Raw genomic sequence first — 22,080 nt, forward strand, 5'->3', positions numbered from 1 at the left:
ATATATGAGCTAAATATAAAGATTTTTTAAAACTACAACATCACTAAAAGTGAAACTAAATTAAAAAATTAAAATTAAAAAACGTATTATATATTACTGAAATAACAGAGTAATAACAGATTTATTTTGATGAGAAAATTCCCCAAATGAGGACAATTCAAAGACATTAAATAATTGTGGTGGACTTGTAGAGCATTGAAAAGACACATGTAAATATATGCAGGTAAATATATTGTTTGTTTTATCTCCATAATCACTGTACATAACTGGGCTACAGTCCTACGCAGTTCATTTACCAATAGAGCCTGTCTGTGGTCAGGATGTTAGGATAAAAATAAATTGGAAAAATAATTACAATGTACACACATCGCCCATATATATTTACAATAAATTAAGACCTCATTTCTAATTATCTGAAGAAAATATGTGAGTGATGCAAACTCAGCACTGTGATGCTAGGGCAGGGTTTTCCAAAAGAGTTTAGCTCAAACTTGCCTCAAGACACCTGCTTGGACGTTTCTAGTTTACCTAAGACCTTAATTAGCTGCCTCAGGTGTGTTTAATTGGGGTTGGAGCAAAACTCTGCAGGACAGTGGCCCTCCAGGAGCAGGATTGGACACCCTTGTGCTGGGGTGTCATGAGAGAGTGCTATAATGTTGCTAAGGTGGATACTTAATGGCTTTAAGTAAAAAGAGCCAAACCTAAAGTCTCTATGATTCTGGTCTATAAGAATTTTTTTAGTCCATTTATCATCCACTAAGCAGAAGCAATGAACAATGTTTGAAGAGCAGCAAGCGAGATGGACAGAGGTGGATGTAGGAAACGGGGGTAAAACTGCTGGATTGCCAAGCTTCTGAGGAGGCTGAAGCAGAGAGCCTCTTCAGCAGAACAAACCCCTCTTTGTGCTTCAGAGAGAAGCTCTCTCCCCCACTGCAAGGCCTGCTGGGCACTTCATAAAGTCCACTCAGTCCTGCTGGGGGCCGCTGACACACCACCAAAGTGTGTGCGAGTGTATGTCCTCATGCGTGTGGGTTTTTTTTGCTTTTATTCCAGATAAACTTTCGAGGAAAAGCTGCCAAGTGGCATTTTCGGTTTCATTCTTTTTAGAAAAGCTGTGATTGACAGAGCATACCAGTGCATATACATAGATTGCAGAGGAGCAAAACAGAAGTTCAGTCTTCCACAAACTATCAGTTCCTAAGTAAGATCCACTAATTCACTTCGGAGGGCTAGCTTGGCCAGACAGGGAGACGACAAGCAGAAAAGAGCAAAAGAAAGGGATGTTTCTGGAAAGAATGTCTTGCATCAATCTGAGGGAAAGAAAAGAAGTGCTTTTTCTGCAATGGTTTGCAAATCTGATCTGTGTTTTTGAGCAAGCGAGCGAGTTTGGGAGGGTGTGTGTGAGTGTGAGTGAAGGACGCTGTAGGAGAGAAAAATCACAGTTGAGATCACTTTAACATCTATGTTTCCCCTAGACAACATTAAAAATACATGAATAGCAGATGGAGTCTTTTAATGAGGTCTTACACTCCTCAATCTGAGAAAACAACCCTGCTGTTCCTCAGAAGACATTTCAAAACTCTTAAACTACTCAGATTATGACGCCTTGAATCATAAAAACCCCCAAATACAAATCCCTAAAAAAACAACATGAATAACAAATATGAATACATATATAAAATTAAATAAATTCAAATAACTAAAACAATGTACATTTAAAACAATAAAATAATTAATAAATATTAATACAATTCTCAATAAATAATCAAATAAAGTAAAACAAAAATTATAAAACTATATAAAAAAAAGTTTTTTTAAATAAAATAAAATATAAATATTGGATGAAAAACAAACTTAAAATTTTTTAAATGAAAATGAGAAATGTTGCTTTGGCAACTAAATAAAATGAAAACTATTTTAACTTTAGGTAAAAGTTGAAAAATGTATAAAATTATATATTATAAGCTAAACAAAGATATTTTTAAAGAATATACAACAAATCACTAAAATCTAAACTCAAACTGAAATAAAAACTGAAAATAAAAAACTCATTATAATTATTATATATTATTAAAATAATATAATTAATTTTATGAGAACATTTCCAAAATGAAGATCAAATTTATTACAAATATGAATAAATAAAATAATAAAAATAAAATCATTTAAAATAATGTAAGATTAAAATAATTGTATTAAATTCTTAATCAATATTAATAAATACAATTATTAATAAATAATAAAGTAAAGTAAAATTAAATTTTAAAAGGCAGTAGTAAACAAAATGTGAAAACAAGAAAAATCATGCATTAAAAAAAAAATATATATATCAAAATAATTAATCTATGCTCTCCATTATTATTTTAATAGTTCTGCAGCTGCAGTTTGTCAAATCCTTAAAAAATATATTATATTAATAACAAATGTGAGTACATAAAATAATAAAAAATGTAAATTAAAATTTTTTACTAATTAACAACTATCGATAAATAATTATTAATGAATAATAAAATAAAGTAAAATCAAAAATTCTAAATAATAATATCTCTGTAGTCGCACTTTGTCAAGAATTGCATAAACAAGTTGTGAAGCAAGGGAGAAAACAATGACATTTCAACTACATTTTTTATTTTCTGCAGTGAATGTGTGTAAGGCCAGTGCAAAACTTGGGTGTTTTAGATGGTTGCTAGGGTGTTGCTAGGGTTGTGGCTCTAGGTCACTCTCTGTCAAGTCAAAAGGGCCCGACTTTAAAGTGACAGTCCACCCAAAATTTTTTTAATTCTATCATTATTTACTCATCCTCATGCCATTGTCAATTTGCATGACTTTATTTCTTCTGCAGACCACAAAAGAAGATATTTTGAAGAAAGTTGGTTTTGGTTCCTATTGACTTGCATATAGACAAAAAAAATACAATGGAAGTCAATGGGAACCAAAACGGTTCCCAACATTCTCATAACATCTAATCGTCACAGAGTTTGGAATGACACGAGGGAGAGTAAATGACAGTCTTTATGATATTCTGGGCCTTCCCAGATTTTTTGGCCGTTTTTGTTTTTCATCCACCACTACAGGACAAAAAGTCTTAGTTTAAACGCTTCAAAAAGGTGGTTCAGAACAAATCCCAAACCCAAAAATAATACCAACAGAGATCTCCTGAGCTGTTGAGCAACATTCGAGCACATAAAAAAACTGCTGAACCACACCAATTCATCTTCATACATGAGAGAAAAACATCCAAAGGTCGGGCAAACGTTGAAAGACCCATCCATCAAAATTTCTTCTGTTTTTCCATTCAACCAGATGAAACAGCAGAATTCCAGACCTGCAGTCAATCTGATTATGTATATAGGAGATGGTAATTTTCTCTGGAGAGGGTTTGTGTGTCTCTCAGTACATGCAGTGTGTGTTTTCATGATTGCACGGCCCATTGTTCTTGCTGTAAACACTATCTGTCTCTCTCTGTCCAACGAGGAAAATTCGCAGCCCAGGGAGCCGAAGTGTTTATCCAAAAGACGCGCTTGATCAAGGGGACATATTTGTGTTTCGCAAACCAATTATTTCCCTACACACAATCTATCCCAATTCAGGCACCATTATATAGTCCCTCAGCTAAACTCTGATACAGAAAAAAAGGCATCTTGAGGCATAATCATAACAAAATATAACGCAAAGGTCATTTAGTTGTAACTCACCCCTGGTGAACTCCAAACACTGTTAAATAAGAGACAGTAGAGCTATGCTTTCCTCTCTGCATTTACACAGGCTCGAATCACAGGGTGAGATGTATACCAGTCTCAAATATTTACTATAAAATGTTTGTATTTGCATGAAATGAAAGTTATTGCAGTATTCTTGGCGACGCACTCTTTCGGACAGGTGGACATACACACTTTATTAAAGGTCCAGATACGAGTCCCACAGGTAGAGATCTCAGTCAGAAATGCTGGTTTGGACCTGTGAAATCCCTTTCAAAATTAATTAATAAAATGTATTTATACAAATAAAGACATTTGTACGTTCTTAAACATTTGTTTCAAGCTCACACACTCAACTCTATCTTGGTATTCATTTTTAACTTACGGTGCTCCAGATCATCTGATGTAAAGCTGATTTCACCTGTACAAGTCTGAACTGCATAATTGACTGAATGTTCATAAAACTTATATTATGAGTGATCTGCGGCAATTACTGACAGATTGATACAAAAGTCAGACTAATTAATTTGCTGATTCATTCTGCTATCCGGCAACAGACAAACTGTCATATTTTGCTTGTTTAACAGTATAAATAAATACATAAATATATTTCAAAATTTACAATATATTTTATAATATATAAAGAGTTTTAATGTCTTTTTAATTAATGTTTTTAATGTTTTACAGAAATGTGAAAAGAAATAGAAAATAAAAAATTTAATAAATTCAAAATTGACATAATATATTAAAAAATAAGTGTATCTAAACTGTAACTGCTGGCAGATACATAAGATAAAATACTTTTTTTCCTCCACATAAATAATTTTAAATGTTTTACTGAAATGCAAGTGCAGAAAGAAAGAAAGAAAGAAAGAAAGAAAGAAAGAAAGAAAGAAAGAAATAACCTTTTTTTTTTTTTTTTTTTTTACCAGGACTCTAGAATGACTGTACCTCAGATTATCTTTAAAATATATCTGCTCTTTGATCACTTGAACAGCTCTGGGCTGCGTTTCCAAAAAGCATCGTAAGCTTAAGTACTTCGGAGACCCATTGAAACCAATGAAGCTACGATCATAAAGGAGTATGAGAAACTTGGCAACTAACTGAAATAAAACAAACTTACATTTTTTTTGTATAGTTAATATCTAATATTTAGGTTCTATTTTGTTTCAGGTTTATTTTATTTTAATTAACTATTTCAAGCATGTGCTTTTTTTATTAGTTTTGGTTTTTAATATTTCAATTTAGTTGAAATGTTGAACAATTAGTTCAAAAATGAAATAAATGAAAATCAGAACTGAAAGGAAATGTTTAAGTTCAAGATTTGTATTTAATTTAATTTATTTCAGTCATGTGCTTTGTTATTTTTATTAGGTTTTGTTTTTTTAATATTTCGATTTAGCTCTCTATTTATTTTTAATTGTTTTAATTTCAGTAATTTTAGTACTTCAGCTTCAATGAAAATCAAATGAAATAAATGAAAATCAGAACTGATTTTTTAATTTCTTTAAGATTTATTTAATTTAATCTATTTCTATTTCATTTCATTTAAATCATATACTATACTGTTTTTTTATTTTTTATATTTCTATTTAGCTTTATTTACTTTTTCAGCTTTAACATTTTAGTAATTTTAAAAACTTAAACCAATTTGATTTCAGTTCCAGACCAGAACAGTCACACACTAAACGAGGGAAAGAAAAAAAACACCAAAATGCCATAAAAAGGAAAACGGTGCAACGACAAACAGGAACAACAAACAGCAAGATGGAGAGAGCAAAATAACCTGAACTTGAGTTAGTGAGTTTGAAATAAGCTGCATTTTTCTTTATAAAACTAACCACCATCTGTTCCTGGAACTCCTGCTCTTTGCTGTTTGTAGTCGCTCAGGCTACTGTGGGAGGCGTCAACGTCTCTTAGCATGTATATGCATCTCTGCACATATATAACTCACTCTGTGTGTGTGACTCTCGTTTGAGTGCAAGTGTAGAAAGTTGTGTGTTTCTCTATAGTGTATTCTGTTGCTCTGATTCTGGACATTATTATTACTACTATTATGACAGTATAATGGACCCTTTTCACAGACTATGATGTCGTGTTTCCACAGTGACTAACATTGTAAAACTAGCAAAGTTTTTATATTTTTATTTAAAAAAAATATATACTTTGTGTTATATTACCTTAGCATTAAATTACAGAAAACAAGTTCACGCTGCTGCATAAGTGTTTCTAATACAACAGCTTTCTCTCGCCTGACCAATATAATCAATCTCTCAACATTTTTTCCTCTTTTGAAAAGTCCAAAACGCTAGCATGGATTTTTATTTTTATTTTTTGTTATTAGAGCCAATGGGAAAGCAAAATTACATTTGTTGTATTTTCTGTTTACTTCTTAGACATGGTACTATGGTAAAATATTTTTTTTTTATGGCAAAGCTTAATTTTCAGCAGCCATTACTCCAGTCACCAATGTCATATGATCCTTCAGAAATCATTTTAATATGCTGATTTGCTGCTCAAGAAATATTTCTTATTACCAATGTTGAAAACAGTTGTGCCGATTTCTATTTTGTGGAAAACCATGATAATTTTTCTTCAGGACTCTTTGATGAATATAAAGTTCAAAAGAACAGCATTTATCTAAAACATAATTTGAAATATTATAAATGTCTTTACTGTCACTTTTGACAGGTTGGTCATTCGTTACATTAAGGGAATTCTGGATATTACACTCAGGACCTGTAGAAAACTCCAAAACAGAGATGAGCCAGACACAGTGTTTTATGATGCTTTAACATAAGCAAGCAATGTGGCGTTCATCAAGACCACCATGTCCCACAGCGAGATCAAAAGCTTAGCACAACTCGCGCCCCCCAAGACTGCATCCGTATTTTGTCTCTCCTGAGGCCACAGGCGACTGCCGTTTGCACAGGGTTAACCTGGAAGTGCTGGGCCAGGTGTGATGTGTTAGCGGTGCCTGATCTCCACATGTACACATTCTTTTAGAAGTTTTCCTTCACTTCTAAACGTCTGCCCAAGGCCTCTTGCACTCTCGACTGTCAGAAGGGAGACACATTTTTTGCACATAGTTTTTCAAAACCGTGGCCGCTAATATTAGACATCTGCCTTTTGGAGTTCTGTTTCTTAGAGTTGGAGGAAAGGGGTGAGGGATTGGGGGGCCACAGAGAGTGGGGGGGAGAGGCCTCCGAGCCACATCAACAGGAAACATATTTACTCAGTCCAGAGAAAAGGAGTGAAGGGAAGAGATAGCGCTGGAATACAAGGACGCAGAGAGCGTTTTACAAAGAAAATCAGGTGAACTTATTCAAAATACCAATAAATAATATCGAGGAGAGCGAAAAAGGGTCATTAGTCTGGAATGCATGCATGTGTGTGTGTGTGTGTGTGTATGTGTGTATTTTACAGGCCTCCTGATGAGAGTGAGTCGACAGTATGCCTGTGAGGATACAGACTAATGCACAGTGACGTATCTGAGCAGCAGAACATATTTTTGTAACACCTCACAATTCTATTGACAGTCGCTCGGAAGGATTGCATCAGTGTCGATCCTGCAGACGTCCATCAGAAGCCCTACGCCTGGCAGGAAAGGTGATTCAGAGGAGGAGGAAGTAGAATTCAGATGTTTTTCTGCTTCATAAACCTCAGCAGGACTGGAAAGCAAACCCCACATGCTGCTTTTCCTCTTGGCCTGTATGATTCCACTGAAAAACTTGGGTTCTTACCACACAAACAGCTTCACAAAAAACAACATAAAACCCGATCTCATAAAACTGGATTACTCATATTTTACTCAACACAGTCGACACTGACTGTCCAGACACTATGTGTAATTGGCCACTAAAATACATTTATTTTACTTATAAATATTGTATATTCACACTACTTTTCAAAGCATCAAATCAGCACATTAGAATGAATAAATAACATGTTTAAAGATATTACAACAGACAATTTTAAATTGTAATAATATTTTACAAAATAATTTTTTACTGTATTTTTGATTAAATAAATGCAGCCTTGGCAAGCATAAAAGTCTTCTTTCAAAAACATTTAGCCTAAAAAAAATCTTACCCCAAACCTTTGAAAAGAAATAAATAAAATAAATACATATCAGCACGATAAAAACGGCAATACAGGTTTGGAAGGACGTATGTATGTATGGAAGCCTGTTTCCACCATTGAATAAAATAAGGTAATTGTGACTTTTTATCTCAAAATTCTGACCTTTTTCTCGCAATAGCGAGTTTACATTTTTCTCAGAATTGCGTGATACAAACTCGCAATTCTGACTTTTTTCTCAGAAATGTGAGATATAAACTCGCAGTTAAGAGTAATAAAGTCAGAACTGTGAGATATGAACTCACAATTACAAGTTATAATGTCAGAATTGCGGGATATAAACTCACAATTGCGAAAAAAGTCAGAATTGTGAGACACAAACACGCAATTCTGAGAAAAAAACCCCCCTCAGAATTGTGAAATAAGTCGCAATTACCTTTTTTTATTTTTTATTTAGTGGCGGAAACGAGCTTCCATACATAAATGTGAAAAAACGAGGACAATTATAATTTTTTTGGTGAACTGTTCCTTTAAATCAGGCCTAATCTACCACATTTTGCTATAAATTTGATTGCATCATAATAATTGCTGTTAATAGTGTTCATCGTCTGTTTGATTACGTCTTTAATTGATTTTTCCTTACATTTCTGCCATATGTACTTTAACTGACAGTCACCACTGATAAGCTACTACTAAATATTGTAGAAACTTAATTTGCTGTTAAGCTGCTTTGCAACGATTTGTATCGTGAATACCGCTATACAAATAAACTTGAATTGAATTGAATTAATTACAGTACACAGAGCTTTCTTAAGTCCAATTTGTCGACTTGACATTCAGACAACCTAACAACTAGCAACAATAAGCAGTCAGAAATGTCACACACACACACAAAAAAAGGCAATTACTGTGATTTTACGGAATCAGATCCTGCACGAAAAATGTCCACAGAGCTTCATTTAGCACTTTTAGACAATCTCAAATGCTAAAGGGGCTCTGAATTACAGACATAGTATGTAGCACCTCTTTACAGAGCTGTTTTAATAAAGATAAGCCAACAGTACACTGCCCAGCCCTGGGAAAACATTTAGCAGCTAATTTTTTGCAAAAATGCAGTCAACATCAAAGCATAACAGGAGACTTAGCTTATCCAGTGCAGCGGCCAAAGATCGTACAAGCGTTAGAAAATTAAACAAAGTTCTTATCCCGAACATGCCAGAACATTACCGCGGCCTTCAACTGCATCTTCTCCACACCTGTGAGGTACAGACTCTCTTTCTCTGTCTACATTCTCTCTGTCGGCCAGCTGCCAGCTCCGTCTCTAGCATAAACCAAACAGCCCTCTGCTGCTGATTCTGCTATTCTCATTGGACAAATTGAATTAAACAGTCACTGCAGCTCCTCTTAGCTGTGTAAACAGTGATGTGAGCGCCCAGAAGGTCAGATCCAGTATCCTGTGGTCTAGGCTACTGTGACTCTCCACTTTAAATCTCTTACATACACTTGCAAAACTTTTACTGAGGGAATTCGGTGGCCTTTATGAAGTTAAAAAGACATTATGAGGTCAGACGTAATTTAGTGTAGGGATTCAGTGACCGAATGCCTCTCCACTGGCCAAACACACTAGCAATGGTTTTATAGCACCGTCACGTGACCTAGATCCCTTAAGAGGTTTGCAAATAATTATTATGTAAAACATTTTAGGGCTGCAAAATTTGGAGGGGAAAAATTACTTGCGATTTGTCTGATAAAAATCGCAATTGTGATTTAAAATGGGATTAAAAAATCTTCTGGTTTGCTGTTCTTGTTTGGAGGACAGCACAATCTGGGCAAATTTTGGCTGTCAATGTTTTTATCGTTCATCAGCTGGAAAAAATCGTTCTGGAAGTGATTTCAACGATATCGTTTCTCTGTGCCTTTATCGTTATAGTTGTGGTGTGGACTCTGCTATTCTTTAATATTGAGAACGATTTTTAGAACTATATCTTTATAGTTATCGTGCTTGGTGCGAACGGGCCTTAATAGTACATTTTGCATAGTTACATGCTACTAACTCTGAAGCCTATTCCTAATCCTAACCCTATAATAAGTATTTTGTTAATAAATATTACTCATTACTTAAATACATAATTACATGTTCACCTTAAAATCAAGTGTAACCCAATATAACTACAAAATATTATTATTACAATTTTAACTAAATAGAAATATGAAAAAATAAATATTACTATTGTAAATTTTGGTTTTATTAGTTCTAGAACAGTTGCAAAATGTATGCAGATTTCTAGATATGTGAATTTGCAAATAGTGGGGAATATCAACAAAGACAAGCAAAAATAATGCAATAAAAGGTTAATTATACTTAACAAGTTATGCCAGATTGCAGATTTGTCTCTATTTCTGGATTCAGACCAACAATGCAAATCATACTCCAGGCTATGTTTCTGAGTATGCTTGAGTTCAGAAACAGTCTTCAGATAACATGCCAAACAAACATCTTCATGTCTTCATACCAAACAAGCAAACTAAATGTAAAATAGACTTAAAATGGCATCTTAAACTGTAGAGAAAACACCTTGATTCCTTTCCAAATGGATCTGATTTGAACAGTAACATTTAGCAAGAGCAATATGAAGATCTTCATTGGACAAACCTTGGATGCATTGCAAAGCCCCGTCTTCCGTGCGGATGGTGAACGTCTCACCTGGGTTCACCTGGACCAGGATCACCTGTAAAACAAGAGCAGATGTCACATGTTCATTATATGTCGAACAAGGGGCAATTCTAGGTCTTTAGTCTTAGCTAAAGAGTTGCTGTAGCTTGGAGGAATTTTTCTGGCTTTTAAAATGAGAGGCTGTTGAGACTGTTGCTGTCAATAAATGAGGTCTGACTTTACAAACTCACCTGCTGTGGTGCATCGCCATTGATCATGTGGTGCATCATGGGAACCTCGTTGCTCAATGGAGGCGGGAGGTCCAGCATTTGGTCCATCATCATCATGGTGGCGAACATTCATGGAGCCCTCCCTGCAACAGCCTGAGAGAGAGAGAGATCTGCTTTGTTAAAATAATATCTGATTACACAGTGAAACAGTCTCTATAAGCCAGGCCGCTCTTATTTGAGCAATTAGCCTCAATTGAAATCAGCTAATGATGAAGACTAAAGCAGATCCTCATCTGCAACCCCATTCAGACATACACACACACACACAAAGCAAATACACACCGAACCACACACGTTTCACTGAAAGGCTACTGGTGGGTTATGGAACGGGATGAAATCATTATGATGTCACCAATGTTTATATGATGATGTAATCTGTGCAGGGATGATGTAATCTGTATATAAAATGCAGTTATAGGGCGACAGTCTCTCCACCACAGCGAGGAGACCAGACTGAAAGAGAAAAAAAAAGGGAAAAGGAAAAAAAAACAGGAATCTTTGTCTTGCAGCAAACGTGTGCCTCTAAAAGAAGAGAAAAGAAAAAAAAGTGAAAAAAAAACAGGAATATTTGTCTTGCACCAAATGTGTGCCTCTAAAAAATGAGAAAAGAAAAAAAAACTGGAATCTTTGTCTTGCAGCAAATGTGTGCTTCTAAAAAAAGAGAGAGAAAAAAGGGGAAAAAACAGGAATATTTGTCTTGCACTAAATGTGTGCCTCTAAAAAAAGAGAAAAGAAAAAAAAAACAGGAATCTTTGTCTTGCAGCAAACGTGTGCCTCCAAAAAAAGAGAAAAGAAAAAAAAGGGGAAAAAACTGGAATATTTGTCTTGCACCAAATGTGTGCCTCTAAAAAGAGAGAGAAGAAAAAAATATATAAAATAAATTAAAATAATAAAGTCAAAAAGTCAAATAAAATATTTTATGCATAGATAACTATTTGCACTTTTTGCTGAAAATTTAAATATTACGTCTTTCTGGGTTTAACCCACTAAGAACTATTTCCAGAAGAGTCATTTACTGCAATAAAAGTTTAATTTTATTTATTTTTTTAAGTGAAACTGATTTTTGTCTTCAGCAGATTTCAAAATGAATAGTTATCTATGTATCATACAGTAAATTATAATATTGTGATTCTTAAATTCACATAGGAACTACTAAAATGATTAATTTGAGTGTTTTTTGTTTTATTAGATAACATTTATTTAACATGTATTACAATTTTAAAATATATTTAATATGTAATAAACATTGAATTTTATTTATTGCCATTTATTGACCATATAACTTGAAAACAATTACAGCAATATAACTGTGAATGTTTGAAAGTGAAAGTTTTCAATTCAAATGTACAATTAGCATGTTCATTGTATTTGTAAAACAAATTTTTAACATTTCGATTGACACATTTAAAAATCAATGTGGCAGTTTCCACTTTGTGTTCAAAGAACAACACAAACTCCTTCTGTTCCAACTTCCAAGTGCACTATTTCCAACATTTCATGATTTGAAATGAACTAATTCTACTTTTGCATACTACAGAAAATAAGGGTGTAGGCTGCACCCTTTAAAGCATAAAACACTTGCACAACAGACCAGCACAGAAGTAGTGTTGTTTTTGGCGGCCTGTTTTAATTTTAGTTTTAGTCTAGTCTTTGTGTGAAACTGTCATTTTAGTTTTTATTAGTTTTAGTCACGTTCATACTCTTTTTAGTCTAGTCAAGTTTTAGTCGACTAAAAGTCTGAGCATTTTAGTCTAGTTTTAGTCGACGAAAACTGATGACATTTAGTCTAGTTTTAGTCAATGAAAATTATATTTTAGTCTCTTTTTAGAAATGCAATTCTATTTAACCCAGTCAATATAGTATAAGTACCTAGTAGTACAGACGAAACCAAAATTTGATTTTAGCCAAACCCACTTCAAACAAGGTTATCTTATTATATTATTGTTACCTTATAGACTCAAGAATACATCCATTCCAGACACGGAAGACGCTCTGATTTGAATTTACAACATTTATTTTACCAACCAAACATGTTAGAAGTACACACACATAAATTTAAATAAAGACGAACCCCGGCTGGCCGGCCATCGGTCCCTTTCTCTGTGTCAGACTTAACTTTGTGTGGTTTTCGTCTTCTAAATCAGTGTTTCCCAAACTTTCTTTAGTCGCGTACACACACACACACAAGTGAATCCTGAGCAGTGAGCTCATTTTCGGCAGCCGGAATTTCTGTGCATCTCTAATTATTGGCGGCATTAGAAATTGATTTTTTACACGGCACCCCTGCTCTCCACAGACCCCGGTTGGGAAACACTGTTCTAAATAATTCCGCGAGTGGGGCTTGAGGAAGTGACGTCGACCTGATGCAGTCCCTGAAGCGAGACACAGGAAACAGAAATACTGCAAAATAATAATAATAGCGAGACGAAATAACGTTATAACATTTCGTTTCGTTTCGGTCAACGAAAATGAAGAGACATTTTAGCATAGTTTTTATTTTGTAAGCCACATTTCGTCTCGTTTTTATTCGTCAACGATATTGCATTGTACCTTTAATTATCGTCATCGTCACATGACCAGCATTTTCGTCTCGTCTCGTCTCGTTTTCGTCACGTGATAAAGGTTCGTTGACGACTATATTTAGTCATAATTTTCGTTGACGAAAGCAACACTACACAGAAGTCAATACTGTATCATTTAGACTGATGCAGAAAGATTGCACTTCTGTCCTCAAAACAAACGCAATATTGCTTGTCACACTGGATGAACACCTCACAGAATTGCTTCACATGACGCTCTTAAAACTCTTTAAAAACAGCCAAAGTTCAGGTGGGGGGAAAGATCAGCACAGCACTGATAATGTCTTCTCAGCTGACTAGTGCCATTTTCCTCTGCAAAAGCAATAACCTGTCCCATTTAACTCCAAACACCAGGGGTCAAACCCAGAGCAACAAAACCATTCATCTGACGCTCTGAAGTAGCACAGGAAAAACAACAGCTACAGAGATTACAGACAGAAGCCTTAAGCTACGAAAAAGTACTGTGGTTGTACCTTCAGGTCCATACAATGTTTCTTAACCATGGCAGGATGTTCATAAAATGTTGTGGTATTTTGTGGTTCTTTTTTGTTAGAATCATTTCATCTGGCTGTTAAAAACCACAAAAATCACCTACATACTGTGAATTTTTAAGACGTGAGGAATTGTAGACGTGAGACGTCCTCTGATCTCCAGAAGAGAGAAAGACGCGAGAATAGAGGTCGGTGGCTTTTTATTGGGTCATAAATGCCTTCACTTCCACTGCTAAACACACACACCACCCACAGCCAACCTGTTTCCTTGAAAGTTAACATGAAATGATTCACAGCCCACAATCTCCACAACGTGACATATACACAGTGTATTCAGTACAAACAGTATATTAACTTCACTTGGTAAAGTTACTTTACATTACTTTATGTGTTCTCTAGATGACAAGAGACTGAAAAATGAGACTGAAAAATGTCTTGGTGATGTCAGCTGCAAAGAAAGGTGGAACAACTCATTACATTGAAATATTAGCTACATTTTTAAATTTGAAATAAATAAAAAAACAGAACAAAACAAAAAACAAAACGAAACAAAAAATAAATGAAATACAAAAACAAAACAAAACACAAAAAACTAAACTAAACAAAAAATAGATTAAATACAAAACAAAATTGAACCCAAAAAAACCACACACAAACAAACAAAACAAAAACAATTTCAGACCATTATTTTCTTTGACCTAACATGCATCAGTATTCCAATGAAGAAAAATAAAAAATAAAAAATAGGTGGAACAACTCGTTACATTGAAATATTAGATACATTTTTAATTTTAATAAAAAAAAAATGAAAAAAAAAAAAAAATTAAATAAAAAACTAAACTAAACAAAAAATAAATTAAAAAACAAACAAAATTTTTTTTTTTTTTTTTAAATCTATAAAAAAATGTTAACAAAAACAAACAAACACAAACTTCATCAAAAACTATTTCAGACCATTATTTTCTGCAACATGCATCATTTTTCCAATGAAGAAAAAATAAACACGAGTCAGCCTCATAACTGAAAAGACAGGTTTTGGAAGAGTGGTTTACTAGCGTTCTATTGTGTCTTGTCATTAACTATTGTGACTACATTAACCTCACTTCATGCGCTGCTGAAGCATCCTGCAGTCTTTCTCATTCTGAGCATGCTTGTTTTCCTTTCCTCTGTGCTCTACGCCATGGCCTGTAATTACCACCCAACTAAAATCATTAACACTACGGCTTAACATGCCAAAGCCTCCGGGGTCCAAAAATTTTCTCTCTTCTCCTGTTTCCCCTCCTCTCTCTTTACCCCTCAGGCTCTCAATCCATTCTTTCTTTTCTTTCTGCTCTCCTCATTCCCCTCATTCCTGAGGATGGCTGGAGTCTAAACTTCTGTAGGGTTGAGGGGGGGCATTTAAGGGCTAAATCCCCTGAGAGAAAAGTTGAGAAGATTCATACAATGTAAGAGCCAAGGGGAGCGGAGAGGGGGTCTCACACAAAGAGGTCGGACCCCCAACCTTCACGGGTCATGTTGTTGTGACCACGTCACAGCGAGTGTCAATCAGGAAAGACACAGAGAGTCCTTTCATGGCACGGTTGAGGTTCTAGCGATGTGGGGTATTCCCTAGACCACTTACCCGTCGGCCTTACACCCCTTCACTCAGTCAAACAGCACGCCTTTCATACAACCAAAACAACACCAGTGAAACAATCGTTTCCTTGATGACATCATCTCAGATCCTGCTCGGGACCTGGATGTTTAATGATCACAAGAGGACATGGATCAGAGTGCAACTGGATAGGTATGTTGTGTTTTGCCAAATTCAGAAGAAAGGCTATAAGATCTATAATTCAGAGATCTCAAATGACAAAATATCTGAGAAAAAAACGATACATCAGCCAAACAATTTAATGAAGGAGGCCTGAGGTATGAAAGAGCAACTTTCGAGCAATAATATTTAAAAATGATCAGATGACATGTGGTATTTTAATTATCTTACATATCTGGAAGGAAATAACTCTTTAGAAAGATACACAACCATTCAAAAGTCTGGGATGAGGAAGAGAATTCTTTGAAAAATAGAACCAAACTTTTGAACAGTAGTTTATATTCTGTATAGAGTCAACTGACATGTAAATTATATATACACATACACTAGTGCTGTCAAACGATTAATCGCGATTAATTGCATCCAAAATATAAAATACATTCTTACATAATGTGTGTATACTGTGTATATTTATTATGACTATATAAATACACACACATACATTATATATTTAGAAAATATTCATATAATTGATATTATATATAAATATTTTAAATGTATAAACTTAGCATATTTTTCATAAATATATACATGCATGTGTGTGTATTTATATATACATAATAAATATACACAGTACACACACATATATTATGTAAACAAAAACTTTTATTTCAGATGCGATTAATCGTTTGACAGCACTAATACACACACACACGTGTACACACAAAAATGTATTAAATTTTTTTATGAATTTATTTTGCTGTTTTTTATGAATTTATTTTGCTGTTTTTGTGCCGTTATAAGCGTCTGAATTTACAGATAACTACGGGCTATTATTGGAACTAGGGAGTTCATCTCTAACCTAATTTGAACATAGATGACATTTAAACCACAAGATTCAACTTCCTTAAACCTCCCTAAACACAATAAAAAGACACATCTACTGCATTGCAACGATGCAAATTCGCAGTAAAATTTAAAAGTGAAGGGTATAATTTTTGCAAACATAATGATTATATTCAAACAGGTTTCCTTAATACTCATTAACCATTAGTTGATACAACATATAGTCCCACCTCAAACTCACACCACTGGCTGCTGCAGTGTTGCTGTGTAAAGGCCAGACAGGAAGCTCAAATCAACAAGACAATGTTTTGATAGCGCCACAGTGTTTACAAGGAATCAACCTTACTCTTTACAACTACACATACTTTAGAAAAAAAGCACACACTTCAGCTTTAAAGATCTTCACAACAGCAAACAAGCACTACCTGCCACACACACCACACCATAAGACAAATTCAATTCTTTTTAGAAATCTGTTCTTGCATCTGGCAGGTTTACAGTCCCAGATGTGGAGTGGACCCAGTCTGGCATGGGCCTATAATCCAGCTAATGGCACATAATAACACTGAGGAAGCTGGGAAACCAAGAAAACCATCACTTTTTCCTTTCCATCTCCCCCTCCTTCCTTTATTCTCTCATTCCATCCCTTCCCTCAGCCCTGATCAGCTGAAACACACACACACAAAACACATGCTCAGGCTTGCACACACACATTCCCAGAGAATGAGAAACAATCTAAAATTTTTTGCCTGCAAAGTAACTCCATCTCACCTCGGAGCTCTCAGGATTTCCATCTCCCCGACGTTGACTCACGTCTGTGACTCTGGTCAGCATTTACAGCCAGATGACATCACCTCTTTAAAAATATCTCAACAACCTCGGCCACAATGGAACTGAAGCGATAACAGTCCACACGAGGCACAGACAGGTAATCGAGGACACATTACAGGACTGTGGCAGAATAATGACTGGCATTTATTTGCCTCTGGTCTAGTATATGAGGTTTCTGGCCTAAAATCTAGCTTGCCTATCAGGTTAGTGCTAAGTGTAAAGGCCCGTTAACAACAATTAATAAAGTTTTGACAAATTTACACACCACAGCTATGACGATAATGTCACAGAGCAACAATATCATTGGAATCCCTTTCTGATGAACAATAAAACATTCACAGTCATTCAGAATCCACCCGACTTTGAAAGGATTGCACATTTAAAGTGGCAGAAGACAGTTATAATAAATAGAATGTTGCCACTTGTTGGTGTCAATGCTAATATTATTAGATTTTTTGGTTATCGTCCTTGGCGTTAACAGCCCTTAGGTCTAAATTAACCACACAAGACTAAAAACTGAAATCTCATTTGTGTATGCACATATTCATATTATTAATGAACAGCATCATACATTTCAGTCTGTTCTAAAGTTAAATTTTTGGGATATTATCAATAGTGATAATTAGAGAATATTTTTTATTTTTTATTTTGATTAATGCTCTTGATTAGAGGTGGCATGCATGCAATGAGAAAATTTATTTTGAAAAAAATGTGACATACTAAAAGTGCCATATTTGATCATGTCTGCTCGCACATCATTAAAACAACAATTATGATATTATAGTATAAGCCACTAATCATGTGCAGACCGAAAATCATGCAGATCTGAAACAACATGAAGATGAGTAAACGATGACTGAAGTTTTATTTTTGGGTGAACTACTCCTTAAATTGTATTCTCAAATGTGTTTCCGATTAGTTAATAACAGTATGAGCATAGAGCTATAAAATACATGTGGATAGCACAGCCCAGATCATTTTGATATCTTACATTTGATTTCAGACTTTAGTATCTTGCCAAATCTGAGAACAGTCTGTGACATTGTCGAGATCCCTTCTGATACTCAAGAGATTACTAAAGTCTGTTTCTCAGGAGCAAAATATGTTCTCCGATAAATCTAATTTCCATCTAAGACAATTATTTGTCATATTAAATTGTTCTTTTCTTTTCCTTGGGTCTATATAACAGCATCAGGACCCATCTCAGTGCCTCTGTCCTGTTTAACAGATAAAGGTGTTATCCAATACTGACACCACAGACTCCAGAGCACGACCTGGTTCCTCCCTGAAGGCACAATAATGCAGTTACACACCCAGCTGAGCTCAAAAAGCTGACCCTGTTTCTGCCCGCACTGAAACTTCATCCCCTCTCACCTTACAGAACAGACAGTAAAAGACACTAGGAGCGAGGGGACAAAAAATGAGGGACAGTGCAGAGAAAGAAGACAGAAAAGAGATTCCCAGGATCCAAATTCAGTGTTGTGTAACCCCAGTATGAAACGTGATCCAGCCTCTGAGCGCTGAGAAGGAGCAGAGGAGCATCTTAACTGGGTCAGGCTGAGTGAATCATATTCTCCAGTCACACAGAGGAGTTGCACAGGGTCACATCGGAGAAAATTATACAGTCTCACACCCTTAACATCCTAACTGTGCCCAGAGACAGAATAAAAATGGAGCTACAATTTAATAAATTCAATTAATGTGAACCCTACTGACGCTCTTAAAGATACTTGGGAGCATGATCTAGGAGTTACTATTACAGAGGATCTATGGCGTAACATCTTGACCCAGGTACACTCCTCTTCCTTATGTGCTAGGCATGGTTTGATGCAGTGTAAAATACTATTCAGAGCCCACTTAACCAATGCCCAGTTGGCTAAATTTTACCCAGACAGAAGCGCTGCCTGTAACCACTGCAAACATTCACCCGCTGATCACCTGCATATGTTTTGGACATGTCCACAGCTGGCAACTTTCTGGTCAGGTGTATTTGATACATTTAATAAAGTTCTCAACACTAATATAGACCCTGATCCCTTCTTAGCCCTCTTTGGAGTATCCCTTAGACCTGATCTGACAGCCCGAGATTGTAAGGTTGATGCTTTTGCTACAATCTTGGCTATCCTTCTTTTGTGGAAGCACACCTCGCCCCCGACACATAACAGGTGGATACAGGACATTTTTTACTGTATCAGACTTGAAAAGTTAAGATGCTCACTCTCTGGTTCACTCAAATCCTTTTATAAGTCTTGGGATCCCTTTTTGGAATATATTAAAGGACTACCTTGTGCACTTGTAACTGGCAACATGTAATGTCTGTCATCTGTTAGAAGGGATTTTAAAAAAAAAAATTTTTTACTTATATATTGGTTAATTATATCTATTTTATTTCATTTGTTATTGTTTAATTATTTATTTAATTTACTGTGTTTCTGTCTATCTGAGTTCATATGAATGGGGGGATTGTGGAAGTGATTAATAATGGACAATATCCTACTCCTGTTCACCTTGTTATCATTATTTCAATCTGTATTGTCATACAAAATACCAATACACACATTTGAAGCAAAAAAAAAATTTTTATAAAAAAAACAAAGCTACAGATTGAGAAAGGAACAAGTTGATAGATAAAAATCTAGAGCGTATCTATCAAGTGAATCAGCTCGGTATTAATATCTGAACGACTCTTATGTGCCAGTTCTTTTTTAGTGAATCAATAGTGCAAACAGTGTAGTCCTAGACAAATGACTCTGAAGAGTGAATCAAAACAGTGAATCAAAACAGACAGCGTGAACAATGTCGGCATCACAAAATACAGACTCTTTTGAACTGGTTCTTTTTAGTGAATCAACAACATATTATTTAAAATGCATAATCTGATTCTCGAACAAACAAATCTTAGAAATTGGTTCTTTTTAGTGAATCAAATATATATATATATATATATATATATATATATATATATAGTGCGAACAGCGTAGTCTGATTCCTGAACAAATGACTCTTATGAGCCATTTCTTTTTAGTGAATCAAAACATACATCAGGAAAACAGTGGTTTGAATCATAAAAGAATGGCTCTTATGAACAGGTTCTTTTTTTAATGAATCATATATAACAATGTAGTTTAATCCCCAAACAAACAACTCTTTTGAACTGGTTCTTTTTAGAGAATCAAAACATACAACGTGAACAGTGTAGCCTGAATCACAAATAAATTAATCAAACCAGTTAGTTAAATCAGAGTCATCACCGACTAGTTATCATGACAATGAGTAGTTAAAGATACATAGTTTTAATAGAACCATTTTAAATTTATTTATCACTGAAATTCTCACCTAACCTATTTCATAAGCATTTCCATCAAGTCAATGAGCCTCATGTTCTTGTCATAACATCCACACTGATGTTTTAATATTACAGTTAGTCAGCCAATTTAGACTTCAACCATATTTCAAAAATTACAGAATGAACAGCCAGCACTCTTCACCATAGCCACTTTCCCTCCCTCTTCTTCTAAAGTGCGAACAGTGTAGTCTGATTCCTGAACAAATGACTCTTATGAGCCATTTCTTTTTAGTGAATCAAAACATACATCAGGAAAACAGTGGTTTGAATCATAAAAGAATGGCTCTTATGAACAGGTTCTTTTTTTAATGAATCATATATAACAATGTAGTTTAATCCCCAAACAATCAACTCTTTTGAACTGGTTCTTTTTAGAGAATCAAAACATACAACGTGAACAGTGTAGCCTGAATCACAAATAAATTAATCAAACCAGTTAGTTAAATCAGAGTCATCACCGACTAGTTATCATGACAATGAGTAGTTAAAGATACATAGTTTTAGTAGAACCATTTTAAATTTATTTATCACTGAAATTCTCACCTAACCTATTTCATAAGCATTTCCATCAAGTCAATGAGCCTCATGTTCTTGTCATAACATCCACACTGATGTTTTAATATTACAGTTAGTCAGCCAATTTAGACTTCAACCATATTTCAAAAATTACAGAATGAACAGCCAGCACTCTTCACCATAGCCACTTTCCCTCCCTCTTCTTCTAAAGGTCAATAGGTCACATTCCTGATCCTGATTTGGGCCTCAGCTACAAACAGGCAAGCTAGTTAGTTTGCAGTCGGGTTTCGGGCATCTGTACCAAACATGTTATGCTTAGTAGCAGGTAGATCACCCAAGTCATGAAACATCTGATGCAAAGATTGCTGGATCTGGTTCTTATGATCAAACATGCTGTGATGCTCAGCAGAAGAGACAAGGACCAATGTCCACTCCTCAATCCTGCCTCTAGCAATCGATGGCTGATGAGATAAAGGGGAGGGAAAAGTTTGGTCTCAACACCTAAAAATTCTTTCATGTGCATTCCGTTGCACCTATGCTCAAGCCTCAAACAGGTCAGGATCAGGAAGGAAGGAAAAACAAAATTATGCACCAGCTTGGAGATAAACCATCCACAGCGTCTGAGTGGAGAAACACCTCAACTCCATTTTTGCTTCACCAACAAAAACAGTTCCAAACAAAGTAAAAATAGAATTAACCGTTGAATTTTTTTTGAGCCAACCCTCAGTAGTGGTGTGATACAGAATCAGTGTTTTTGAACAAATTAACTGAATGAATGGCTCAATGACTCACTTTTAAAGATATGCTGAATTTGGAGCCCCACACTAATTTGACAATTTCTGCCATATGAAGATATGTCACATGGTTCTGAAAGTATTTTCCCTTTCAGTTTTCAAATTTGGATTTTTAAAAATTGTCTTATGAACCAGTGATCAACCAAGCAAACAAGCTATAAGGTGAATAGCGTCATTACAAACTTTGTCCTTAAGCAAAAAAT

At 35.0% G+C, this 22,080-nt stretch overlaps 1 protein-coding gene across 1 annotated transcript in view; it reads right to left on the reverse strand.

The window, feature by feature from the left end:
- fndc3bb (fibronectin type III domain containing 3Bb) overlaps window positions 1-22,080 on the reverse strand; it is a 71,191-nt gene that overhangs the window by 45,777 nt on the left and 3,334 nt on the right. The window contains exons 2-3 of the mRNA XM_016274271.1: window positions 10,683-10,814; window positions 10,432-10,507 (exon numbers count right to left, since the gene is read on the reverse strand). Of these exons, the coding sequence (XP_016129757.1) occupies window positions 10,432-10,507; window positions 10,683-10,790 (184 nt within the window). The 5' untranslated portion in view covers window positions 10,791-10,814. The remainder of the gene's footprint in view (window positions 1-10,431; window positions 10,508-10,682; window positions 10,815-22,080) is intronic.

Source organism: Sinocyclocheilus grahami, unplaced genomic scaffold (assembly GCF_001515645.1).
Source record: "Sinocyclocheilus grahami isolate Dianchi unplaced genomic scaffold, SAMN03320097.WGS_v1.1 scaffold85.1, whole genome shotgun sequence".
In the NCBI taxonomy this organism is placed as follows: Eukaryota; Metazoa; Chordata; class Actinopteri; order Cypriniformes; family Cyprinidae; genus Sinocyclocheilus; species Sinocyclocheilus grahami.